The sequence below is a fragment of the Struthio camelus genome, chromosome 2 (genome assembly GCF_040807025.1).
Source record: "Struthio camelus isolate bStrCam1 chromosome 2, bStrCam1.hap1, whole genome shotgun sequence".
In the NCBI taxonomy this organism is placed as follows: Eukaryota; Metazoa; Chordata; class Aves; order Struthioniformes; family Struthionidae; genus Struthio; species Struthio camelus.
Genome location: NC_090943.1, coordinates 18,528,755 through 18,556,552, shown reverse-complemented (window position 1 = coordinate 18,556,552; position 27,798 = coordinate 18,528,755). Strand labels below are relative to the sequence as shown.

At 39.0% G+C, this 27,798-nt stretch overlaps 1 protein-coding gene and 1 non-coding gene across 6 annotated transcripts in view; one reads left to right on the top strand and one right to left on the bottom strand.

Moving 5' to 3' along the window:
* Positions 1–365: 365 nt before the first annotated feature.
* On the bottom strand, positions 366–2,061 carry LOC104147173 (uncharacterized). Of its 2 annotated transcripts, none has more exons than XR_011139586.1 (2): positions 1,891–2,061; positions 366–963 (listed from the first exon to the last, which is right to left on the bottom strand). It is a non-coding gene; the product is annotated as an uncharacterized protein (transcript). The 2 variants fall into 2 exon arrangements; XR_011139587.1 differs by lacking the exon at positions 1,891–2,061 and adding an exon at positions 1,709–1,879.
* The window catches only part of WAC (WW domain containing adaptor with coiled-coil), a 66,497-nt gene continuing 40,700 nt past the window's right edge, over positions 2,002–27,798 (top strand). For 2 of the 4 annotated variants that reach the window (XM_068934482.1, XM_068934484.1), the window contains exons 1-3: positions 2,441–2,842; positions 3,012–3,048; positions 4,481–4,676. In XM_068934482.1, the coding sequence (XP_068790583.1) occupies positions 2,802–2,842; positions 3,012–3,048; positions 4,481–4,676 (274 nt within the window). In that variant the 5' untranslated portion in view covers positions 2,441–2,801. Of the gene's footprint in view, positions 2,203–2,244; positions 2,843–3,011; positions 3,049–4,480; positions 4,677–27,798 lie in introns of those variants that run through there. The other 2 variants (XM_068934483.1, XM_068934481.1) reach the window with 2 other exon arrangements.

Here is a 27,798-nt window from a genome sequence, read left to right as displayed (position 1 = left end):
TCCACTAGTTTTACAGTGAGTTTCTTTCTAAACAGGTAAGTAAGGAAAAGAAGGACAAAAGGATGGGGTAAGATTCCACAACGGAGCAATATGCATGGCTTTGGGTAAAAGAACTAAGGGGAAGAAGGAAAAAAAAAAAAAAAAAAAAGCATTCTCTCCAGGTTTAAAGTATTATTCAACCAAACAGAAATTCAATGGTAACCAAAGTCTGATTAGTAAAAGTGTTTTCCTGCCATCTTCAGAAGAGCTGTGAGAACAGCTCACACCAAAACTGACAGCCTGACAGCCTCACACCTGCCTCAGCTACCTATTTGCAGTATAGTTTGTAGTGATTTAAGTAACTACATAGGGTTTTTTTTAAAGCAAAACAAAAACTTTATTTCATCTAGGCTCTACAGAATTTCTGATATATTAAAAAAAACAAGAAAAACATATAGAAAAGTTGGAAGAGAGCCCCTTTCCGCTTATACTGTTGTCGGAGGCTTCTGTGGCTAACCACATTTCTCACCTAGTGGAATTTCAGAACTATGGAGTCCAAACATTTGACAGTTTCAGGTTACATGGCTTTTCAGTTCTGGCGAACTCTTTAAGCTTCCCACTTCCTTCTTCAGGACATTAAGTAAAGTTCTAGAACTATCCAAAATCTTCATGTAAGCAGCTTCAGTTTCAGCAAGAATTTTGTCAAGCTCGTTCCGTGAGGCTACCTTTTGGGCTAGGTTTTCACATACGCACTCCAGTTTCTCACTCAGGACTTGGATTTCATGCTGGAGTTTATTTTTTTCTTCTTCCGCTTGCTGGATTTGTTTGTTCAGCTCTTCTTTTTGCATACATAAGTCTTCAATGCATTTCACTAGCTCATTATTGTAACCCTGCAGAGCAGCTCCCTGCTGAGTCATCCTCCACAGCTCTCCCTGAGCTCTACCACTGGTCCCTGAAGTCTCCTCTCAGCAACAGCCTTCTGCACTGTAATTAAAAAAAACAGAAACAAAAATTGTGTAGCAGAGTTGTCATCAATCCTACACTAGCATAGACGTAGCCATAAGGAAAAACGCTCTGTTTTAAGCTTAATATACCAGTTCTGAGGTGTCCCACGTTTCTTCCCTTCCCAAGAAGGGGAGCAGGGCAAAATTGAGGGTCCACAAATTTACCTTCACTGCAAATTGATCCTTCACTCCGTGATGGCAACGCTCTACTGTGGATAACAAGCTACATTTACTGTATTTAAATAAGGTCTTAATACCGTTCTGAATATATGATGCTTTGTACCTCAAACGTTGGGTGTTTGGTCAGAAATTGCCGGGTGACCCTTTCCCGGGAGAGGGGGCTCAGCAGTGACCACCGGCCCCCTCCAGAAGCCTCTGTGAGAGGGCACCGTCTCCTCAAGCCCAGCACGAGGCATCCGCTTCGCCCCAACTACCTAGGGGCTGCCCGGAGCAAACCCCTCTGGCGCCGCTGGGGCCTCTGGGGCGCCCGGATGGTGATTTTATACCTCTGCCGAAACGCAGAGGCTCCGCTCGCTGCCGGGAGGCGGCCAGGCACCCCCCCCGCGGCGGCGACGGCCTCGCCGCGCTCCCCCGGGGGCCGGGAGCGAGGCCCCGTCCCCGCGTGTCGCACAAAACCGGCTCCGCCACGGCAGCCGGGCCGCGCGGGAGGCGCCCCGACCCGCGCCGCCATCGCCTCCCCAGGGACATTTTAACATCCTCTTTACCGCCGAGCGCTTCCTCGCAGAAGGCGAAACGTACACAAAATGGCTCCTGACTATACATCAAATCCCTGGGCGGAAGGGGAGGAGGGGGGAGGTAAGAGGAGACCTTCCCTTTCCTATCTCGTAGCCGGGCGTTGCCCCCTCCCCCGCGCCGGTTCTCTCGCAATTCCCCCTATTGCCCCCACCTGCCTGGCGTTCCCGCCCCGTCGGTTGCCACCGAGGAGGCCGGCTGCCCTGCGGGGGCCCGGCTCCCTCGCAGCCCGGCCCGCCCGCCTCTCCCAGGGGCACGGCCCGCCGGACGGCGCGGGCTCCGCTCCCCGCCGCCAACCAGCCGGCCGCGCCCCGCCAACGGCTGCTCGGCCGGCCGCTGCGAGCGGGGGCAGGGCGGCGGCGGCCGCGCGGGTCACGGAAATACCCGAGCATTTCCGAAAGCGGCGTCACCCTGACGGGAGCGTGAAAACCTCTCTACGGAAATAACCGATGTTTTCCGAAGACAGGTAGCGTTGGCGAGAGAAGGACGAGGCGGGCCGGCCGGCGGCAAGGGGGAGGGGAGAGAGTTACGGAAGGAGCCGATGTTTGCCGAAGGGGGAGACTGAAGGGCGTTGGGCTCGGCGAAGGCAGCCGATGTTTCCCGAAGGCAGAGTCGCCCGAGAGCAAAGGGGACAGAGGGGACGGCGCGCGTCGGAAAGAGCCGAAAAGAGCCGACGTTAACCGAGCGCGGCGTCGCCCGAGTTTCCCGGATGTAGTTGGAGGAGCGGCGGCGGCGGCGGCGGCGGGCGCAGCGGGGGGAGGAGGCGGCGGCAGCGGCGGCAGCAACGGCGGCGGCGGCGGAGTCCGTGCTCCCGGAGTGTCTCAGCGCGCGCGGGGCCGAGTTGCTGGCGTCTCCCCTTTCGCCGTGTGCGGAGGAGATGGGCCCGTGAGCGCTGCTCCCAGCCGAGCCGCCTGAGCCGCCCCCTCCCTCCCTTCCCCCCTCCCTGCCCCCGGTCGGCGGCGAGGCGGAGCGCTGCCTCCCCCTCCTCCCCCCTCGGCGCCTGTGGCCCGGCCGCGGCCGTCCCCTCCTGGTCCCCTCACACTCACACACACAGGCCGGGCATTGATGGTAATGTATGCGAGGAAACAGCAGAGACTCAGTGATGGGTAAATCCCTTCCTCCTCCTCCTCCCCCGGCCCCTTGCCCCGCGGGGTCTCCCCCTCCCCTCCGCCATGTTTGGGCCCCCTTCCCTGGCGGCCGGTAACGGTTGTTCGCTAACGTCTCTCTCTCTGTCTCTCTCTCTCTCTCTCTCTCTTTCTCTCGCTTTCTCTTTAGCTGTCACGACCGCAGGGGGGACTCGCAGCCCTACCAGGTACCTAAAGCGCCGGCCGCTAGGCCCAGGAGGAGGAGCAGGGGAGGGGAAGGGAGGGGGCAGCTACTCCAGCGTAGGCTTCGGCCGCCGCCGCAGGCCGCGGTGCAACAGCCTCCTCGGCCCCGTCCCTCAGCGCCTCTTCGGGCCCGGGGGAGCCGGGGGAGGCGGCGGCGGCTGCGTGCGCAGAGGACGGGGCTGCGGCTCCCGTCTGGGGCCTGTGGGGCCTGGGCGAGGAGGAGAGGCCTAGTACAGCCCGTGTACGGCCTGGGCCTAGGAGTCGGGGAGGGCTGGCTAGGAGGGGCGGGAGAGCGAGTCGGGGTCACTTGCAGTAAGTGGAGATCCAGGGGGAGGTGAGTGTTTTCCTTTTAAAAACAAAAGGCATCTTGTTCTTCCCCCGCCCCCCTCCCCAAGTCCTCTCTTCTCCCCAAAACTGCTGCTGTGGATTGTAACCTGAGCAGGGCATGATTTTAGACGCTGAATAACGGGGGTTGCCAGTAAGGCCTAATTTCTGCAGTTGCCAGCTGCTAGCTATGGTCAGAAACCACTATCAAATCCTTGAACTGCTGAGACGAGCCTTAATTTCTGTAAGGGATGCTACGTTCCTCTGCTTTGCCTACTGAGAAATTTAGTTCTGAGGGTGTGAATCTGGGGAATGCTTGCATATTGTGGTATTGCTCTCCTTAGGGCAAATAACTGAGCTGTTGTTTTATTACACTTCTGTGTATTTGTATCACTGAAATGTAACCTGACAGTCGAAGGCAGCTGTCAGTGACAGTTCACGTAAATGTAAACAGTTGCCACTCAGAAGTTCACGCTGCAAAATCACGCAGGTCAAAGACGTGCAGAATGTGTCATTTTTGGTAAATATTTCCAAATTAACTTTCATATTCCATGTTGTGGGTCCCCAGAATTCTAGGTTTGTTGTTACTTCTGTTACGGAGATGCTTGTACTGAAGTAAAGCTTGCAGAAGTTCCAGGTAGAGGTGAAGTTAAGTTGCCTCAGTTGCAAGATGGAGGACGTATATTCAAAGTTTACACTGATTCAATATAACTTTTTGCTCATCGTTTTAATGCTAACTAGAGATTTCTGCTTCTTCCACAAATGTCAGAAATGCTGTGGCCCATTTGCTGCTGAAAGTATGTAGTCTGCCAGTGAAAAGATAAATAAGTTAGATTTATCTTAACAGCAAATGTGATACTGGATATCATAGTGGGAGAAAATGGTTTGAATTCTAATGACAGAACTTGTTGCTTTCATGTAGGTAATTAAAACCAGAAAGGCTAATGATGATTATTGAAATGGGAAATGAAAATTAATTAACTTTAAAATGTATTCTGGAAAGAGAATTTAAAATTTAAAAATATCACTTTAAGATCTCTTCTGTAACTTTAAGTCGAATATAAATGCCTATTCTCTTGTTGTGTGTTACAGGCTCTTAAATACTCATCCAAGGGTCACCCCAGTGGTGGTGATCACCGTCATGACAAGATGCGAGACACCACAGATCCTTCACCACCAAATAAAATGTTGCGGCGATCTGATAGCCCTGAAAACAAATACGGTGACAACACAGGGCACGCTAAAGCAAAAAGTGTGCATACTCACAGAGTTAGAGAGAGGGATGGTGGTGAGTTATCTTTAATTAACCTTTATTTAAGCGATTGCTAATTTCTCAGAAATATTACAAATTAGCAGTTATCACTGACATGAGGAGAGCTGTATACTCAGTGGTGTGCCTGATGCTTGGAAGACTACACTGAAACCAAAATGGCAGTTCCTTTGGAAATAATCATTTAATTTTCTTATTTTTACAGGTGTGGTAGTTTTTGTTAAGGCCACAAAGATTAAATAAACTTATCTTTTTTTTTTTTTTTTTTTTAACTGGTATGTCTGAGTTAGGTTTAATTTAGATATGCTGCTGCAATATTCAGTAATATAAAATAGTATTCTAGGTTTACCACTGACAAATGTTTGCTATTTTAAAAACTATATTCTAGTGCTATTATTTTTAATAATTCTGTGTATTGTAATGATATACTGTGTAGTTGAGCACTTTATAGACTAAACTCCACAAAAATGGAAACAAGCTGCTGCTTTTTCTAGCTGCTGTGTAGAACTTAACAATCAGAAAATAACAATCCAAGTTAGCGCTTACTGGAGTCTTTCTCGGCAGGAGCTTGGAAGGGAAATGTTCACAGTTAAGTCAGCTAGCTTGTTGTATTTTTACAGGATATTATAGATAGTATTAATATGCCCAGTGATTTCTTAACTGATGTTAGAACAGGAAAGGGTAGGGTTTTCTTTTTAATTAAAAATGGTAACGGTTCCTGTTTAAAAAAATCCTAAATACTGACTGAATTTTGAAACCTGTTTTAAATTTTCTAAGTACTGTATTTTGTCTTTGTATGGGGTCAAGTAGAGAATTTAAAGATGGAGCTTTAAATAAGAGCTTCCTTGATGTTCTGTGTAAAGTTAACAACTTGTGATGTAAAGATACGTTTGTTACTGCATTATTGTTATTTGTAATAATAGATAGTTAAAGTAAAATACAGAAAACATTTTAAAGTACCTTTTAGGAAATGCTAGCTCCACACCACAAAAATTTGTGGCATTCAAGTGTATTTGTAGTTCCTACTTGTTTTTCCTTCTTTAAATTAATACAGAAATATCTGTAGATCACTAATAACGCGATGCTATTGTGTAAAAGGATGCTAAAAGCATGCATCTTGGGTTAGTACACTGTTTTTTCTTATATTTGATCATACTTGAAAGTGTAGTAATATCAGATTTAAATACACGGTCAAGGCCAGTAGGCTGTTGTTCTGTGCTGCTTCTCAAGACATATATCATAATTTCATATTTTTGTGCTCTCTTTTCTTTCCTGTTCACTTGTCCAAAGATACTAATCCTGCATACTCTTGTCATTGTGCTTAGTTTTGCTACAATTAGTAATTCCTTTGATTTCAGTGGAGCTGCGGTTAGTGGAGCTATGCATATATGAAAACATCTGGAGGATAAGGAGAATGTTTATGTTTTTGACTATTGAAATTCTTTTCAAGATAGGAAAGCTGTTCTGAAGTTATCACTGAGTCCAGCTGTATTTAATAACTGGTGAATGTCCTGATGTATGGATGTGTACAGTAGTGATGGAAGTAAATAAGTGAATTAGTCATAGCTTTGTAAGTGGAAGGAACACTATTCTACTATTACTTCTACTTTCCCAGGCTTTTAGCCCAGTGGAGAATTTACTTTATTCTGATCTGAAAGCGGTCATATGTGCATTTTATTTTAGTACGGTGAGAGAAGAAAGTAGTCCTACACAGTGAGTTTGAGGGAAACTACTAACTTAAATAAGTGAACATCTGCACTGTGTAATGGAATGAAGAAGTACTTTTTTTTTGTATTGTTAATAAAATAGGTTTGGCCCCAATTTACTCTGAATAACCAAAGTTGCGTTAAATCCTGTATATTGCATACAGGAAACCAAAGCTGAGCTGATTGGAGCAGGAACATGTCAGCTTTGTGTTTCAAAGTAGTTATGTGCAAGTTTCAGCTCATTGCATCTTATTTTCTATATCTTGACAAGATTTACTGAGTCTTTCTGTTAGTATGAATTGAAGGTAGGTGTTAGAAAAAAGTTGGTATGCTGTGGGTATTACGAACACTTATATATTGGTAACAGCCAAAGAACATAATTTTACTGTGTCCTCTGTCTACTTGAATTTCACTGGAGTACTGTTTATTGCTACAGAATTCCCATAGTTTTACAAATAAGGACGTGCAGGGAATAGAGGTAATTTTACATTTTTCATTTCATGGCCCCCCAAAAAAGCTAATTTTGTTTAAATGAATAGATACATACCACACACACATCGTTGTGAAAAGTCTTCATTAAAGTCCTAATAGTAATTGGCTTTGATGCTACTGTAGTTTTCCTTTTTTTTTTTTTTTTTTTTTAACTACTTGAGTGATCTGTTGTTCTGCATTGTCTTAATTCTGGGAAAAAAGTTGTTTTTTTTAATTGCTTTGCATTTCACTATTATAAAATTAGTGGTGCTTGATTTGAAACTACTGCAAAGGAACTGTTGCTTTCCTATGATTTAGCTGAACTTAAAACAAATGCTATTGAAAAATCTCCAGTGTTATTCCTCCCGCCCCCAATTCCCTTAAAGCCCCAAAGAAACAACCTCATTTTCTCTCATCCCTCAGAAAACAAAAAAATCCCCAATATATGGAGTCTTACTGCTGAACGTGAAGTTAAATTAGCCTGATCGTCTCCCTTTCAAGTCAGTGTTTAAAAAGTCAGTCCTGTTTTTCTCTTTCTGATTTTTACTCCTAATTGAAATGGAAGATTTCACTGGTGTAGCATACTGGTGCTTGGGATTAATCTAGTCATGACTGGTTCCATTTTTTGCAGTAAAGACAAAATGGGGTAAATGTCATTTGAAGGTTTATATAAATGTGTATAAAATGTAATACCTGTAGTTATATTGGTTTAAAATGAGTAACTTGGAAGTGATAGAGCCTCCTACTGTGAATACTTTTACTTCCTGTGCAAAGGTATTTGTCGTTATAGCTTATTTCTGGAATACTCATGTCAGAATCTTTTGTGCTTATAGAACTGCATCCAGGGTAGGAAGTTTTACTGCTTTCAATTAAGTTTTTAAAGTGTGTGTGATACAGTGCAAACAAAGCATTTGTCAAAGTTGCTTACTACATAATTTCTCTGGAAAACATGTGAAGAAGATACTTTCTCTGGGGAGACTTCCAAATTTACTTTGGGCTAAACAGTAGAGTACTTTTAAGTTTTTGTAACGTTCTGGTTTCCGAAGAGTACCGTACATCAAACATATCAAAGTGCTGAAATAATTTTGTACTTGCATTTGGGTCCCTGTGCGCTGTGTCTCAATCTGCAAGAGTTTAAAACATAATGACTAGCTACCCCCCTCAGTGTGTCTGTTACTTGTAGGTCAGTTCCTATAGGCAAATGTGGAGTTTGAAGAGATTCGGGGTCTTATGAGACCAACTGAAGTGTGAAGTTCCGTAACAGTTACAAATAGGGACTTGGACCTACCATTGTTTACAGAGAAGAGAACTTCGAAGGGCCTTGTAGATGTGTAGGAGTATTTCCATTAAAGAAAAAGGAAAAGTACAAAGATTTAGCATTATTGTGCCTGAGGATGAACAGACTGAGAGGGTAGATGATTCTAGTAGCTCTCTGCAAAGGAATGAGTGAGATGATGTTGGTGTAAAAGAATGATAGACAGGAAAGAGGAGTCAAGGAAGTCAAATAGGGTATCTTTGGGAATGTTGTGAGGGAGGTATTAATGTTATTTGGCAGCAAAACTTGCAAGGTACAGCCTGTTGTTTAAAAAAAAGGAGTATATGGGGCGGGGGCGGAAAGGCTGTCTGTTGCTGCTTATGTGTATGGGGCAGAGTGACCAAGAGATAATAGAAAAGAGGGGGGGGGGAAAAAGGAGCTCAGTGAAAAGAGTTTGGAGTTCAGTATTGCCACATGTACTCAGTTATTTGTTATTGTGAAGAAGATACTGAGTATTTTGCTACGTTTATGCTTAAGAGACTTTGAAAATGTGTATTTGCATCATGTCATGATCTTAATGAATTTTTTAAAATAACAATTGGGAAGCATTAATATACACAGCATGAAATTTTGAGCTGGATTGTAGGCTATGCATGCTATTTTCTGGAAATTTGGTTATATTTTGGAATCTAAATATCATGAGTTATAATCAAACTTCAATGAATGTAAATTTCTTCTTCATATATGTGTTTCTTTTTTCCTTTTTTTTTTTTAAATTGGCAATTACGAATGCTGTCAATAACCACTCTGCCATTCGTGATACAGTTCTAACATTCAAAATCCTACTGCCCCATCGAATCCTGAATGGAGCATTTTACATCATGCATTTCCAGGCTTACCGAATTGCTTCTGTGCTGGAACGTTGGCTTGCTTTGTTTCCAGTGGTTCCTGGAAGAGTTCAGAATCCGCATTTTAAAAAGCACACAGAACAGCTGGAAAGAAGCAGGCAGCTTTGCTTTCCTGTCCTGGAGACCCTCATAGTAGAGAAGGACAAGAAGCTAATTGCTGGTTAAATTTGTGTGATCATTGACCAGCAGTCAGAAGTAAACAGGTCACTAGGGCAGGTACAAGAGAATTGAAGCTGTCTGGCAGCGTGCATAGGAAAGAGGAAATTACAGGGCAGGTGATAAAAAGGAAGCCTGAGAATAGTTAAAGCGTAGTGAGGGGTTGAGGATGCTAGCCACTTGACCATCATTACGTGCTGTAATTATTAAAGTAATTATTTGTAACTATGAAAACAGTTTCTTCACCTTCACTGTGCTGTCAAAGCTAAGAAGATAGACGTCTGTGATCACCAATGAGAGAGTATATTGTCCAGGAAACATGCTTTGAAAGAAATTTTTTTTCTCAACATCCAAATATTTTTTTAAAAAAAACACTCTCCTAGCTCTTTGAATATTGGTGGTTTAAAAGTAAATGATGGATGGCTCTGAAGGAGATGGTTTTTTTCTTTTTTTTGGCAGAAAAATACGGTTGCTTCCAGGAGCAGTCAACTCTGAAAAGCTTTTCTGTGGATTAAAAAAAAACAAAAAAAAAATTGGAAAGAGAGGATTTCTGTGGATATCTAAGTTTAAATAAAAGCTTTCTTTGAAGTCATTACTTGTACTACTACATTCAGTTTTAGGGGAGAGGTTAATTTTAACAAGAGTTTACTTTAAGTGTTTAGGAGCTGTAGATAGAACATAACTTAAAATTTGTTCTGTACCTTTGGCAACGCTTCTGAGGTTAGTTTTTGGTGGATCAGTTGTATTGCCATTCATATTTATACTCTGCTGTGAGGTTCTCTAATAGAAAAATATTGGAAGGTATATACTCATAAAATCAGAGTAAAGAATATAAGCTGTATATATACTCTTTTTTTTTAGTTTTGAATTTAATAATCAGAATGTTAATATTCAAATTTGCTTTTGAAATGTAGTTGGGAAGCTGTGCTTATAAAAACACAGGATGGAAGTTAGTTTTTTTTTTTAATGTTACTTGTATTATGAAAGAATTGTGATAGTAATATGACGATATTAAATGCTGATTCTTTAAGAAATGCATTTATGGGTGTGGGAGGGTGTGTGTGTGTTGGTGAGGTCCTCTCTCTTTCCTTTAACCCTGGTATCTGATCTAGGTGGGGAGAGCAGAGAAAATTTATGAATGGGAGACTATCCAGAGTGGAAGCTGCAGTGCATGACAACAAGTTACGCTGTTCTTTCTTAGCCTACTGCTGTAACCGGTTCCTAAAATCCATTGACGTTAGGATTTTGATATAGAGAACTTCTGGGATTTCATTGCTGTTCTGCTTTATGGCTTATTGCTAGTATATGAGCTGATCTATTTACAGATCTCTATTTTAAGGTTGCCTTTTGTAGTGGATCTCTTTAAAGGAACATGTATCTTTGAATGTTGAAAAAAATGCATAAACTTAGTTCTTGGATTGTAAGTGTAATATGTTTAGATAATTTCAGTAGCTAGATCTGGTAGGCTTTTCTATGTAAGCTTAGTTTACATTTTGGAAAAGGGAAAAATACTGGCTATGAACAAGGTTTGTCCAATTTACTTTCTTTTAGTACATAAAAAGTATTCCCTTGTGATTAGTTTAGTTAGCATCATGCTTTCTTAATGTGTGCTTCCAGCCTTTGAGTTTGCAGAAATGGATTATACAGGCTATTGCCTGAGCTTTTAAACATGTATTTTTAGGTTGCTCTTCTGAAAATTAAAAGAAGCAATGAGTACTGGTGATTTCTGAAGAGCTGCCTGATGCTGTACCATAGTTAAGATACCAATTCTGAAGTTAGATAATTTTTTTTTTTTCTCCACTCCGGAATTAATGTGTGCTGTCTAAGGGGCCCTGATTAAAATTAGTTCTTTAACTGCCATTTGGGAGATGGTTGTTTTCTATGAAGAGATATGTTGTTTATTGCCATTTATGTTTTCCCCTGCTGTTTTTTTCCACTCTGTAGGAAGTATTGAGTTAATCAGTTATTAAAATTGTGCAGACCTGTGAGAAAAAGCTCTATCTCTTTGTTTTTGACAGATGTTGGGGTTAAGAGAGAAGTTGATTTATTTAAGTGCTATTTGCCCACTACAAGGCATCTTCTAGTTCGATATACTGTAATAGCTTTGTTGTGGAAAACAGTAATTACCGGTACTCAACTTCTAGCGTTAACTACGTTAGTTTATTAAGTCAAACTTTTATACAAGTTTTGTAGGCTGTTTCAGGCGGGAAAACCTTCACATTTAAAGTAGAGAGAAATTGTTTCTTACATACCTCTTTAGTGAGGAAAAAAGTGTATGGATGTTGAATGGATGTGGATGGACGGATGTGTGTGGACGTTCTCAGCGCTATTACTTTTAAAAAACTGCTTTACCAGCAATTGGTTGTAATGTAAAAATAAATACTTTCTGGACTTAAATGTAACATTTGAAGAGAGAGAAGTGTTTTTTTTGTGTTGAGCAAGACTGATACCCTATTAGTGTTTTCTCTTGAATCACGAAGGGTCATAAAACTTTGTTGTACTTGACTACATAAAGTGTTCTCTGGTGTAACTTCAGTATTACAAGATTCTCTTTCCTCTCTGGAAGACCTGTAGTAGACTGTCTAGCTTTTTACGATAAAACTACCTTACAAGAAGCATCTAGGTTGACTAGGTGTTCCTGTTTATCAACAAAGTTTTCTTTTTGAAAGTACTAATGATACAGAGAATTCTTGCCTATGTTTTGGCATGAACCTGTGTTTCTTCAGTATTTGTCACTATGGAAAAAATACTAAACAGAACAGTTGTGGCTTGCCAAATTTTTGCTAAGTATTTTATCTCTTTTCTGAAATCTGAGCTTTCTGAAGTTGTATTGTTGTTGTTATTATTACCTGAAGCACAGGTAATAATATTAGGATTATGATATATACTATACTTCATTAGATTTTTTTTTTTGTTTGAATTTATTTCTTCAGAGAAGAGTATTTTGAAATTCATCCATCTGTAGTAAGTGGAAAATCTGCATTAATGAATACATAAGTTATATTGCATCAATTGCGACAAAGTGCAAGCTTCTAAAATAAATTGCTAATTCTGTAAATTTTGTAAACTTTTAAAATCATTCATAGGCATCTCTTGAATCTGAAATCCATTTAAACTCTTCTGCTGCTGCAGAAAGTTTTTCTCAGAACTTCAACAGGGAACAAAAATTCTGAAGAGCAGAACTGAAATTCACCAAAATTTGCTCATCGGTTTTAAAAAAAAAAAAAAAAAAAGTACAGAATTTCTCTGTAGCTAGTAGAAAGACGCGTGTCTCATGAGAAATGCTGTTGAGGGAAGATCACCTGCAAATGAGAGCTTGGTGGATAAGATACTGGTAACCCCCCAGGGTCTTGCAACAGGCTAGCAGCTCTGAAAGAGGAAAATAAGATACACTTTTGCATTCACCCCTTTCCTCTTGGAAAGCAGTTAATTTTTCTTCCTACGTGCAAGCTGGTGAGGTTGAGATGCATGTTTAAAGGCACAAATTACAGTTGCCTGCTGACTTGAGACTAATACAAAAAGTATCCTTGAATTCTGCTCCAACAGTCTAATGTCCAGTTGGAAAGGCGGTCTTCTAAATTGCTCAAAAGGAACCTAGATTTTTGAGCAGATGGCTGACAGCAAATCTCGCTATTCATTCTTTCTTTTTATCAGATGGTTTAAGAGATGTCTGGTGAGCCTTTGAGGCCTTGATTTGTGATTCCAAGTGTGCAGGAATGTTATATTGTGTTTGCAATGAATGGGAAATGAGATACCTAAACACCTTTGTTGGTTAGGCCCACTATTTCTTGGGGGTAGCCTGTCTTCCTTACTGTGACTGTTGTAATGAGAAGAATTGCAGAGGAAATGTGTATAATGGTGAAATGTTGTAATTTTTCAGCACCACTTTTAAAACATACCTACTTTTGCTTCTACAGCAAAGAGGATAAAACATTAATTCCTGGTTTTGTTACGTTTTGCAATGTCACTGAAAAATTACTTTATAACAAGGGCAAAGCACTCTGACATAGGAGCAGTTAAGTTTCCAGAGCTAAAAAGTTTTCAGAGTCTGAGGTGCAGCAGAGGTCTTCTGGAGGTCTTTTTTTCTGTCTCACTGTTGATATAAATTTCCTATTGCATATCAACCAACTTCTGTGACCTGCTATCTCAAGTATATATGAAGTTGGTAATTATTATCCACTGAATGGAATGTTTTGAGATCTTTAAATACAGAACGTTATTTACACTGTATGTTGCGTGGATCAAATGCTGGTAAATGATAAATTCTGAAATTTGTCATTATCAGGGGAATGTATTTTTTTAGCGTGCATCGATGTGTTCTTGGAACGAAGTAGTAACCTTCTATGAGAAAGAAATCTTAGACTCATTCATAAATTATCGTTGATTTAAAGTTGTGGCAAATAATAAAAACTATTCAATAGTACAGCGTTACTTAAGTTACACAAAAGCAAAAATACTGATTTCTGTACAGGTGCATGTGAAAGTACAAGGAGGAGATTACAGGAAGGAGTATAAGACTTTAGAGGAAGGAGAAACTGTGCACAACAATGACTCTTAAAACAGACATGAAATTCCTGATGCACTATTCAGAGCATAAAATCTGAGTGTAGTGTTAGCCAGAAAGAATATACGACCAGAGGAATATCAAAAAGGACTAGATAGAGATTACCTCTTAGGATGAATATTACAGCTGCTGGAATAAAGTCTCTGGTTTGATTCTTACCGTTCAGAAGGGATGTAAAGCTGGAGATTTCCAGAGAAGAGGCAAGAAAATGACTACAGTTGAAACTTGTGCCTTAGGAAGAGAGACTTGAAGAACTCTCTGTAGAGTTGGAAAGAAAACATTAGGGGTTATTTGATTAATAATACCAGGGAAAATAAATTGCATAGGTAAGAGTTCTTGAAAGGTGCAGCAACATCCAGTGGCTGGAAGCTGAACATAAACATTCAGGAAATAGGAATTTGGCACAATTTTTAATGTTGTTAGTAACAATTGGAGTAATTTATTATGATTATTTTTCCAGGACTGGAAATTTTAAAACTGGATGACTTAACAAAAAACAATTGTCTAAGGTGATTTGTTTCGTTCAGAAGGTTGAACTAATTGATAAAACATCCATTGATAATACAGTAATGTGACTATTTCTAATTTAGATGTTTGAGATTAGTGATCTGTTCAAATTGAAAGGGATTTAGAATTGTTAATTATCTTTAATGGCGCTCCTGTGGTGTGTTTTTTTGGGGGCACAAATATGGGAAATAGGATATAAATACAGAATTTTCTTTATGTATTTTTTTTTAATTTTTTCAGTCTTAGCTCGCAGTATATGAAAGATTATGATCCTGTAAATGCGTTTGGTATTGCATTGTGGAATTTTTAGTCTCTGAGAATATGTTCTTTTGAGCACTGTTTTGGGGTCAGGTAAAACTTTACCAGATCTGTCAGCAGCAGAATTAAGTATTTACAGCTGCCTGTTGAATTGATATAGTTTTTGTGCCCTTTATCAGTGCGTACTTGCTTTTTAGGAGCAGCTGTCCTAAAAACATTGATAGCATTGATGATAATCTAGAGATCTGATCTCTGGTAAGATCTTGCTGGGTAAATTGATTAGCATTTATCTGCACTTCAGTGCAATTTATACAAGATTTAGTACGTAAAATGTTATTTCTTCAAAGATGGTTTCACACTTCAGTGAATGTACAGTTCTAGTTTGTTTCATGAATGGGTATATTTACCGGATTTGGTTTTCGTTTGAGTTAGGTATAACTGTACAGCTTCACCTAGCTGCATGTGACAACATATGTAAAGTTCTTTTTAAATTACTTGTTTTTTGTGCCAGAAGAACTTGTTACGGAAAGATTGTCATCCTTTTTAAAGAAAGATTCATAACGTCCTTCCCCTTCTCGTTCTCCCCAACCTCCTAGTATACGTCCCCCCCCCAGCATACGTTTGATTTCAAAGTTTGGTAATATTTAATCTGGAGGGTGATTGATAGGTTCTGTAGATAAGCACTCTTTATGTGGAATAGAGAAGTGTGCTACTCCTTAAACTCGTCACGTAGAGATTATGCTTTTGCAGGATTAACTAAAGTGAATTTAGTGAATAATTGGAGTTAAAAATTTTCTCTTAAAAGTATGAGGTTATATTTACAAGCTCGTTTTAGGTTTATCTAATTCTGGTGTTTCCATTTCCAGTTCCCTTGTTTGAAATACAGCTAGGCTTTTACTTTGTCAAGTTTAAGTGTGCCGAGAATTAAAACAGATTGTAATTTTTATTGAATTGCAATACAAAAGTTTCAGTCGCTACAAATGGTTATTATGTCTTGCAGAACTTCTTGAAGATGCTTGGTTTAGGCAGAAAAGAACTTGTAACTTTCATTAAATGAAACTTTCCTTTAAACAGTCATCTTTCTTTGCCAGGACAGCTTTCAGAATGTGTAAGATGACAAACTGAAAGTATATGATCAGGTATCCTAATGAAACTGTTGTTGTCCCCCCCCCCCCCCCCAGTCTCTAGATGATTTCTGCTGAATTACATACCTGGATATTTTTCCTGTTATTTATTGTTACCATAAAGGAAACAGAAAAACTGATTGGATGTAGGAAGAGTGCTTGATAGTGACAGCTGGTTCCTTACTGTCCATTTTTCTCTGATTCCTGTCCTTAGCTTTAGCTTTGGCTGTGAGTCTGAGAAACAGATCTGGGCTTAGAAACTAAGATGGATACAGGATGAAATGAGAAGCAGGATAACTAGGTTACTCCTGTTTATTTTAAGATTTAAATAAAACTGATTTAAATAAGCCAATATTGAACTGAAATAGTTCACATATCTTTTTTGCAATAACTTTGTGAGTATTTTAAACAATAGAAAAATTGGTCACAACTGAACTAGTACAGCTTATTGTGGAGAAAATACAAAGGCTTTTTTAAGAAATGTGCAGTAAAGTTGTATTTTCTTAGTTTTGTAAAAAAAAAAAAAAAAGAAAAAAGAAAAAAGACAACAGCTGGATATTATGTAAATATACAAAATGATAGAATATTTTGACCTTTCATTAGAAAAATTTTGCTGTTTTTGATCAGTTTGTACCTTCTGTGGTTTTAGGAGATGGTGATTGAAGGCTTATGATTTTGTGACTTAGGAACTTCCTACTGTAAAATGAATATCACAGGATCACAGAATGGTTTAGGTTGGAAGGGACCTCTGGAGATCATCTAGCCCAACCTCCCTGCTTAAGCAGGGTCCTCTAGAGCATAATTCCCAGGATCAGTATATTTTTTGTTGTTGGTCTGATTCATTTGACAACCTGAAATTCCTTCTTAATATTTTGGTCAATAGAGAGCAGAGATAGCTGCCCGAGGTGTAAACAGAAGCTGGCTCCTCTGTGTCTCCTCATGGGCAGGTGCTTAAAGCCCCATATGTTGTCAAGGTTACGCGGAAAGAGTAGAATTTGGAGGCACATCTTCTACCTAATCGTTGTATTTTTTAATCCCAAATACTAGAAACTCACTCTTCATTGTTTTAAAAAGAAAAAAGTTTGGCATTACTGGAGTACAGTAGCATCCTGAGTTTACTACGTTACCTACTTAGAATTGTACCAAGAGGAGTGTACTTCAAAACTAACGTTGTCATTATGCCATACAGTTATTCTATCTGAGAAGCAGCCAGCCGGAGAAAAGGTTATGAAAAGGAAAACTATTATGAACGTGCTAGTTTTTCTGCAGAAACAGAACACAAACAGCTAATACATAAAAATGTTTGTTTAAGAGAATGCTATTTAGTAAAAATTCAAACCATTTCTGACCGACTCTTAGTGAGATGAGAGCTTTACATGTATTCTGTAACTAGACTTAAAGATTTGTGAAAATTTAAATGATTTTGCTTTTGAGAGTAGTGCTCTTAAATCTACTTATTCAAGGAATCTTGAGGATCAGTCTTTTTTAAAGGAAAATATAATTTAAAAAAATCCATAATAATGGTCATGTTAATATTAGACTATATTGGATTCAAACTGAGCTGTTGTGATGAATTGCCAGCGTTGGAGCTTTTTTGCAGAAAATTCCTCAGCATAGTTAAACTTTTCAAAAAATTCCTCGTTTCTGCCTTGAAGCCTGTTACACCTGTAGGGGTTACTGTAGGGGTTTCAGTATCACTAGTACGAGTAAAACAACAAAAGTTGTTTTTTTTTTTTAAGAAACATTTTATATTTCTATGATATATTTAGGAAAATACAAGGCATGTCAAGCTTTCTAAAAATATTTCAAGAAGCTCTGTTTACAGCTCAATCCCAGTTATACAGATTAGTTGTGGAATCTCCCATGGTTTCCTAAATATCTTAAATACCACTTGGTTTTATATCCTCTGCACCATCAGTCTTTCCCACTGTTTTTCTCTCCATAGAAAGGTAGATTTGTTACTGAGTTTGTCAGAGTAACAGAATTATAAAATATTCATATCTAACAGTAGTGAAAACAAGGAAGGGAAATCTGTGATCTGTCCTGCTCATCTCTTTTACTGTTGTGTTTCAAATACACTATTTGCTCACAGATGTGAAGAAACAAAAATACTTTTATGAAGGAAAATAATTATAAATAATGTATGTCTGTGCCTCAACTCTTCTGTACAAATTAGATGATGCCGCTTTACCTATTTTTTTCCTATGTGTTTTCTTTTTCATATACTTATATTCTGGATTATGGTGTGTTTTCACATGTCAGGTGTCACCCTTGAAAGGCATCAGCAGGAGTTCAGATATCTTTTGGTTAAGTAGTATGTTGCTCGTTCAGGCACCTGGAGGTGACAGGTTAACGCAGACCTCATTTTCAGATCCTTTCACTTCTTTGGAAAGAATGCTGTTTACACTTTGTTTAATATGAAAAATAGTACTGTGCTATTCAAATTCAAGTGGCGTAAAATTCACTTTTTTTTTTACTAGCAAAACACTGTTCTAATGATTGCGGCGTATTCTGCCCAGTCCTTATAGAAGTGTTTGCTTAGCTAAAGAAATAAAATGAGACAACTAGAATGACAACTGAAATATTTTCAGTTGGTAAATGTTACTTTAGCTTTTATGGAGAGGTTTGTTTTCCTCTATTAAGAAACATCTGGGAGCTGCTGGTTGAATTTTAAGTATATACTTAAGAATTATTTAATGTGAAGAGAGGACAATTGCCATTCAGCGTGCTTTAGATATTTGGAAGCACGATTGCACAATACCGTTGTTAAGCCATACTAACCATTCAGCTTGGCACTAAGGTTGTAAATCTGTAGTATTAAAATTCTAACACTATTTATATTAATTTTTAGATGGGTGATTTTTAAGCTAGCATTTCTTGTTCCTGGAGAAGTAAGACTTCATCTTTTTAGTTAAAAGTTTGAAAGGACATGAAACTGCTGATTGTAATAATCAGCAAGTGCTTTTCAGATGTGATAAGTTTTTGTGGGTTTTTTTTTTTTTTCTTTCCATCAGCGTTTGTGCACCAACTTGTTAAATGTTTTTTCTCCTTACTGTTTTGGTCTCTCGCTGGTTTGAAAAGTGTGTGTCATATTTGTTTTCTGCTCAGTCTTATTGGTATTCATAGGTTGTGTCCCCCCACCCTTAAATCCTCTAAAGGAGGAATGCTTTTAATTGGATCACCCCAGTTGGCATTGAATCTTCCATCAGCCCCATCACCGCCCTGCTCTCCACGAGTGAAGGCATGAACCAGTGACAGTGGTTGTTTTTTTTTTTTTTTTTTTAAACGAGTTACCAGGATTATGGTGATATTGCCTGAGATAGGATGGTGCCTGGTTCTAGTGCTTTAAGACTTCCGTGAGAGAACTTGAATCTGTTAAGTACTAGATTACAAGATGATGCTCAGGGAGGGACTGTTCACTTGTATTTCATGGTTTGTTCTGTAACTGCACTGGATTTAAGATAATATCATTATTAGTTCTTGGTAAGAATTTTGGCTGCGAGCTTAACAGTTCTCTTATTTACATGTCATAATAATTTTCTGTATGAGCTACTTGAGGACAGAAGAGCCTCTCTTGTGCGCTCTCTCATACTGTACCGGAAATATAAATATTTTCTGAACTACAACCAGGAGGGAAAAAATGGCTTTGCTTTATTCTCAGCTACCTCTAGTTTCTTTTTTAGAGGGATGTACCACTGAATAAAAATGTGATAATAAGTGACACAAGATTAAACAGATTTCTGAATTTACTACCATCAGTAATGCTGTAATGGGGGAGTTGTTTTTTATTTAGCACATTGAGATCTGGGGTCATGAGCCAGAGAGTTGGGAATAGGACTCTGCATTGCTGCACTTCCTTGTACCTTTTCATACTTTCTGTAGGTAAAATTGCTTAAGCTGATTATAAGTTGATTGTTTTTAAGTAAGGTGTCTTGGACATGTTAAGTGGCATTGAGGAAGTTGCTGGCACTTTTCTTCGTTTCCTGTTCTGAATCTAAAGGGAGAAAATAGCAAACGTGTAGATGTGAGGAATGTGGTACCGACCTGTAATTCTTAAGTTTCTTTAAATTCAGCCTGTAGGTTGTGAGAATACTTGAGTTTGTTTAGAAGCATCTACTTTAGAAAGCTTTTTGAGTTTTGTAAGTGTTCTTACCAGAAAAGTTGAGAAGCCAGTTGAAGATGATCCTGCTTCAGTAGAAAAAAATTCTCTCAAATGATATTAATTGCATCTGCTCAAAAGTAAACAGTGTCAAATGTAAGCATTTTTATAGGTGGTCATAAAATTATTTATCCAATCTGTTGCCTGTTTTTGTTCTAATGGTTGAGATGTGTCAAAAATCCTGCCAATATACTGTTCTTCTGTAAAGAAGAAAGCTAGTAGAGGTTTCTGAAGGGAGAGAAAGAAAGACTTCTGTGACTGCTTTGCATATTAAAATAGAAGTGTTTTTAGTGTTTTCAAAACTGAATACCATGGTTTATTTAAAAAAAAAAAAAAAAAAAAGGTGCTGATCTGATGTGGCTTCCAATAAACATTTATGCAACTCCTAAATTTTAACATTTTTGGTTAATGTTACATATGTTATATTTCCCACTTTTCTGGTAGTCTCGGATAGTTCAATGACAGGAGATCCCGATGCGGTAACTTTGCTACGGTATATTTCAAATTGTAAGTGATACATAGTGGTTTGCATTAACACTTAAAAGAATCTTCATAAATGCCATTTAGAGTCTTCAATATGTAGTGTAGATTTTTTAGTTTTATATACAGCTGGGTCGAGATTTTAATTTACCCTGATATGTAAAGCTGATAAACTTCTATAATTGATCCTGCTTTGCAAAAGTGAGAGTACTTCCCTTTTTGCTACAAAGCTTTCTGCCTCTTTACTAGATGTTAGTTGGCTCTTGCTTTTTCTAGAGTCTCAGTGGCTAAAACTGTTTATTCTTTCTCTGTAATTATTGTGTGAAATTCGTGTTGCAGAGAATCTCCTGATAGATTTCATTTATGAAAAAAAAACTGTAGTAATTTTAAAACGAACATTTCTGTTCTGCTGGAATCCACAACTTTGCTGCTGGGAGATTGATTTTTCCAAAGAAAAATTTGTAGTAGTGATGAACAGGACCTTTTTTTTTTTTTTTTTTTTGGTCCAGCTTCTGTATGAACTGTATGCCCGAGGCATTTGTAAGCATGCTGGGTTGTAGTCAGGTTGCCTTTAAAGTGGGCAGAGAAAAGGGGGGGGGGGGTCCTTGAATGGATAGACACAGATACTTACTATTATATGATAGCAGTATGCCATATCCATAACTGCTGTCCCATGGCAATGGGATATCTATTGCATGGTGATAATACCACATAGGAAGTAAGAAGTGTGGAGAGAGGTTGTGAATAGAGACCAGAAGGTTTTATAAAAATTCATCCAGCTTGACCCTTGCCCTTCCCCCATGTTTAGGGGGTTGCTGAGGGTATCGGAAAGCATACTGCATGCTATCTGAACACTTCTGATGGGCCAGAAGATTCTCATCTTTTTCTTATAAAGGCATCTTCAAACGATTTGATGTGAAAGTTCTCTACAAATCAAGCAAATGATTACATTTTTATATGCGTATACATACATGTCTCTTTGTTTATATGGATTCACCCACCTGCGTTTTTGACGTTTCATTTGCTTGCGATCCATTGGATCACAGTCTGAGCCTGGGCAGCACCATCTGTAGAAGCATAGTACCTGCATGGCCCTGTATAATTAGATTTCTCACTTCTAAAAAGGAGTTGAACCTTTATGCAATGCAGATTTAATTCTGAGTTGCTGGATAGCCCTTTTATGTATCTTGGTGAAGTTTTTGTTACCTAACGAGGTATTTATCTTAAATCTATTAACTCTGAGTTGGTCCAAGAGAAAGATCTTTGAAATGTTTGTAACCTGTTTGTGAGCAGACTGGGGGATCTGTTATCTGCTGTACTCTGAATTTAGCGATATGAATGAGCCTAATTTAAAACAAGGAAAAATACTGTCCTCTTTGGAAAATGGGAATTGGAGACATTCACGTTTTCTAGCTATTGCTCTTTTCTTTGCTTGTTCTTGTTCTTTATTCCTGTTCCGTTGCTCTGAACTCTGTTTGTGGATAGCCTCTTAATTGTTGTAAAATGGTGTTTAGAAAACTATCTGCATTTGTTGATCTTCTTTTTCTCCACCCTGAGATGCAGAGGGAATCCCTGTGTTTTTGTAAAGCATCTTAATGAACTCCATTCTACTTGTAAAATAACATGTAGTACAAGAGAAAAAAAGTAGCAAAAATACTGTGCAGTGAGACAGTTTGTCTCCTGGCTCGTGTTTAGCTGTAGTAGTGCTGTGACTTTTCCCCTTTTCTGATATCGATTAATACTTTTCTGGAGTGCGGGAGAAATGCATATTTCTTCCCTTGGTCTTTTTCCAAGAATATAACTTGGGAAATTGAGGGATGGATCTTTCGGGAGCTCACTGGATTCAGTGGACTTTGTTCAGTGAACATGATCATTTTCTAAGTTGTATGTGAGTTGGAAAGTGACTTTTCTGGGTTGCTTGGGGTTGGGCGGGGGAGGAAGGAGGAATGAAAACCAAAAAAGATTTACATAACCATTTTACTGTAGCTAAAACAAGGAAAGGAGCAGATTAGGAGGAGATGGTTGGGCAAAGATAGGCTTATCGTTGTGATATTTATATCTGTTTGGCCAGTGATGACAACCCAAGCTGTTGTGTCCATACAGACCAAAGTACAATCTTAGGAAAATAAAGTCTGCTTGTTAACTACTGGAGTAGAAAATCACTGAACTGCTACATGAGAACTCAGAATGGAGCTCTGAATTTAAGTTGAGCCTTTTGGTTATTGCCTATTGTTTTCTTTTTTGATGGATAGGTAAGTGGTTCTCTTCCTGGAACAGTTTGTACTGTTTACCCCCAAAAAACCCTTCATTTTGTGAAGTAAAATTAGACTGATCTCATTCGAAATAAAAATGTAAGCAGAGGGTAGCAGACTTGTTAAATTACGCAATATGTCAGATAAAAACTTTAGCTAATCTTTTTCATTTTAGTAATCAGTAGTATCTGGGAGTTTGTGGAGTGTTTTGTTAGCAAAATAACGCAAGCCTTTGGCTTAATTGGTTTACTGCTTCTGCCCTTCACTTCTTGAGGTGTCATTTTCATACTACTATTTTTAAAAGTTGGTACTATTATTAACCTTGTTTTCTGAAGAAAACTACATTCTTAAAGTATCCTCTGCATCCTTTGTCCCACTCCATTTACATACAACTCCTGGTCTGCTTATACCAAGGTCTGTGACTAATTTCCCTGAAATTTTGTGCAAAAGGTAACTGGTGGAAAAAGATGAGACCGAGTTCTTTCACTGCTGTGAAAGTTGTCCTGTGAGCCAAAATTACAGAACAGCACAGCATCTGCTGTCCTGGATAGGAGAGGTGGTAGGAAAGAAACTGAGGCTTTGTAAGTTCTTTTACTCAAAGAATTACTTGTTGACTAGTATAAAACAGATTTATTTTGAGGAGGCATAATGAGTATGAGATTGGGCAGTACAGGGACCAGGCAATTTTTTTCTCTTTGCTTTGGCAGAGCGCTGTGCATTCAACTCTAGTATGTTATGAAATTCTGGAAGATGTTACTGCACAGTTGGTATATTCTCTGAGGCCTTTGCTCTGCTAGAAAAATGGCAAGTTTGTACGATTGCAGTTGCCTGTGGAAGGCAGCCATATTTTATTTCAATACAGCAGGCCACGTATGAACGCACTGAAGTCAAAACTGTTTTTTGTTATAGTACTTCTGCATGTGGCAAATAGAAACGGCTGTGATAGGCTGTTCAGTTACTGTTAAGACTTTGGGTATTGTGTTCTCATTGTTCTGCTACTTTTCTTCCCATGTGCAGAAATTAAGAAAGTGTTCTGCACAAATATTTGTGTTAAAATAAAAAAAAAAAAGTCCGCTGAAATACATTTTAGACATTTTAATGCTTACCTGGATAAGGCTCTATCATTTTCATTGTTTAAACAAGTATTAGTTATCCCTGTAAAATGTTACTACCATGAACTATTTGCTGATAAATTTTCTCTGTTAACAGATAAATAGCGTCTCTGAGTTGGGTAGTATTTGTTCTGTTGAGGAAGTTCAAGTTCTGTTACTGTCTTGAGTTTGACGAACTTGATCGTATGTTAGCGAAGAAAGGGAAGTCACAGAATACTCCTTATGGAGTATAAGGAGAATGGACTTCCTTGCTTCTTTACTGCCCCATGTTTCTTTTCCTATGCTGTTTTCTGCAGCAGAGAATAGAAGTTTATGCTAGAGCCTCTCCTGTTACCTCTGAAGGGAGTTATGGGAAGGACTTATTTCCAGTTCCATTTGCAGCACTGATTATTGCTAGGGAGCACTTTTTGTGCTTCCTGCCCAGCTGGTGAGCATTTTGTAAACTTCCCTTTGTATAATCTGCATTGATACTTTTTATTAAGGACAGAAGAAAAATTAAATTATTAGCTAGTTATTTGTCTGACCAAAAAGGGAGCATAACATGCATTGTATGTGTTGATGGACTGTATAAAGTTAACTCTGATGTGTAGCTAGTGAAAGTTAAATAACTGAAGTAGTAGTTATAGCTACTGTAACATTACTGTTTGTTCTTGGCTAAAATCTTGGGTGTGAGTGGAGGCATACATCTTGCTTCACTATCTAATTTCTTAATAAAAGTGTGTTCGAAAAGGAGAAAAATAGGATTTTCCTACTGTTGGCTGAACTGGATTATAGATTATCTTTTGAAGATAACTTCAGTGTGTCGTGGTGTTCCTATTTGTGCATTTCAGTTGTATATTTTATGTTTTAGGATACTGCATAATGTTCTGAGCTAAAATGAGTTTTAATTAAGCTAAGACACCTGGATGCCAGAGGAAAGTGTTGAATGAGTGGTGGTACGTTGGACTTCTTTTAAGCAGTCAGAGGACTTGGTGTAGCTGGACACAAATGGTTGCTGTAGTTGCTAGTATAGGTGTTTAGCGTTTGGAAAGGAGAGATGTTCATCTTTTACTTGAAAGATGGGAGGAAGGAAGGAAAATAAACAGTTGCTTTTGTTTTAGAAGTCTGCTCTTTAACCTGCTGGGAATCTCAGCTTTTCCTAATTTCATGGAGTTGAACTGATGTTCCACTGGTAGTGGAAACCTCAGTTAAATGTGGAAATTACTGAAAAAGACTTTCTGAATGTAATATTCTTACTTCACCTTCTGTAATGTCTGTTTTCCAAGTCCAGAGTAGTTTTGAAGTTTCATTGCTGTTCAGACTTGTTAAAGTGAATCTTGGCATGACAGAAGCTCAGATCAGTAGTAGGCATTAAGTCACAGTCTGTTGTTTGGAATTGGTTTCCAGAACTGTGCTTTTTTTTTTTTTTTTTTTTTTTACTTCCTTCTGATTGTCACACACTAGTGAAGATGATGTGATTTTTCCTTTGAAAGTTACTTGAAAGTAGTTATAATGACTTAACAGTAACCGTGATCTATACTGAAAGATTCATCGTTCATAACTGGATATAGTGTTAGTGAGGGCTTGCTGACACAGTTGCATCCCTAGTTTTATATGGTAAAACTAAAGCACTGATGCCATTCTTGTCCGTTTTCAGTTTGGAATAGCTCTTTCCAGATGTAACTGCTTTCAAAATAATGACTAAGCTGAGAAAAGTCATTGCCATGAGGAGTTCTAACTACATTGGGAGAGTTAAAACAATACAAATTGCTCTGTGGTGCATCAAAGATGTTTATTTAAAATTGTTAAATTGTAAGCTATGCTAATGCTCATTTTAAATAACAGAAATCTTTTTATCCCGCTTTGTTGAAGAAGGTGGGACTAGCAAGGAGAGTGACTGCAAGAGGAATGGGTGGGAAGTGCTCTTACTAAGGGAACATCTCTAAGGGTAGTAGAGTGGTGTCCGGCTTGTTTCTGGGACATGAAGTAATTTCATTGATCCTATCTTTGGGACTGTTTTTATGATCTGCTTCTCAGGCTTGCAGCTGAGAGAGACAGAGCTGATTGCAACAGTCGCAACCACCTTCAAGTGACTCTGGGTTAGGTACTGCTAATTCTGAAAGTTAGCATACAGTTAAGGGGAAATACCCTCCTTTGCAGAGGTTTACCTCCACTTGTGGACTACTCTCCACGTGTCCTTTTAACTCGGTGATTTTTTTTTTTGAAGATCCTGAACAGCTTTCCCTGGCAATCTGAGCTCTTAAGGTTTGCTGGGCCAGGTTGTTGGAATTCAAGGTGACTTTTGTATAGGTATGTATTTCCCTTCCCTTCCCCCTTCCTGGAGGCTTCAGGGTTTTAGTATGTGGGAATTTTGATAATACTGATGTTATTGTTTACATGCCATCTCTGAGCAATTAATAGTTTTAGGCACTTCCTACAAAACAGTTGTTTTCTAAAGTGTCATCTGCTTCAGTCTTGGAAGCTTCCCACAGCAAACATCATTTTGGCAGCCTCTTCTTGCTCGTTCTCTTGAAGTTCTGGTACTTATCCAAATGTAAAGGAGTATTATCCGTAAAATAAAATGGAGGAGGGAGAGAGGAAATCTGTGCCTACACACCATCAGATAACGTATTTATGGGTGTCCCTCCTAAAAGCCTGAAATGAAAAGCTTGACATTTGTGGCAGCCCGAGCCAGTCCGTATTGCTGCAGCAGCTGTGATCATTGTAGAGCAGGAGCACTGATGCAGTGCAAGCCCAAGTGGGAGCAGCCGAGGAGTTCTGCCAAAAGGGCTGCAGCTCAGCACAGAGAAGGCCCAGTGGCCTTCCCTCCTGGTGGGGAAACTGCTACACAATAGGCGTTTCTGCTATCGGGGCCAGCTGTAGGTGGATGTGACTGCTGCAGTCCCTCAGATATAGGCTCAGAGGTGCTTTGTGACCCAGTACTGTGGCTGGGAACCAGACCGTGAAGGAACAGTGTGAAATGGTGGGGGGATACTGAGCTTTTAGACCGCTTGGAGGCCGAAAGTCTGGTCAGTGAGTTTGAGGGATGTGTGTAGGGGTTGGGTAGAATCAGCACTGGAGGATTTTATTATTTTAATGAATAGTTTGTTGGCTCCTGTTCGTGTTTGACAAACGCACGTTAGACTAGATTCAGTTTGGCTGTATATTTAGACCACTACAGTATTTAAAATCACCAACCACATCTTCCTTATGCTGAACAAGAAGTGTAGTATAACTGCAACCATATTCGCGGATTGCAATGAGTTAACTATGTTGGTGTTTTCTTACGTGTTAAAGTGACTAATACCGAACCTTTTCAAAAAGCCATCTGGTAAGTTTTCATCTTGTTTACCCCTTAAAAAGGCAGATAATTTTACCTCACAGTACAAATGAACAAATATGTCTGTGGAAGTCCTAAGCAATCCATAAAAATCCAAGGAAATTTGGTAATTATGGATTTTTTTTGTTTTTATGAAGGTTTTGGGAAGGGTCTGGTAAATAGACTATTAGCAGAACGATTACTATGAAAATATTTAACAGCTACCTCATTCTGTAATCAGTATCTGAAAAAAAACAAGACTCAATTACTGTGGCTGTTTGAGGAATACAATCTTGTAATTATAATTTATGCATGCATTTCAGGGTATGTGACTTGGGTATGTGTGTATGTAAGTCTAAATTCTGGAGTTTTCTAACTGCGTAACGTGTAAGGCCACACTATAAGGCATTCACTATCAGCTCAATTATTTGCTGTTATTCACATGCATACCAAGCGTGTACGTTTTGAGTGTTGCTTCGACAAGCTGAAGTTAACCCCTGTGATAACTTTGAGCCTACCTGGCTTTTAGCACAGAAGACACTATTAGCGTAGGCCTAATTGTCTTGCTTTTCGGAGGCTGTATTTGTGGTCAAGGCTTCTGCTTTTTCCTTTCTCCTTTTCTTTTCTTTACTCTCAATTTTTGAGGTGAATGACATATAGATGTTAGCCAGAATCTTATAGGAAAAGTTTCAGAGCTACTGCCAGAGCTACTGTCAATAAGTCATGCATGTGCAAATCGGATTTTATCCCTTGTAAGGTACTAAACATATTAGTGTATGTCTTTGTTTATATAATCGATTGCTTTTTCTAAGCTGTATGCAAGTGGGGGAAAAATAAAATTTGAATTAGTAATTTTGTCGACACTTGCATGATCACAAGTTTTTGAAGAT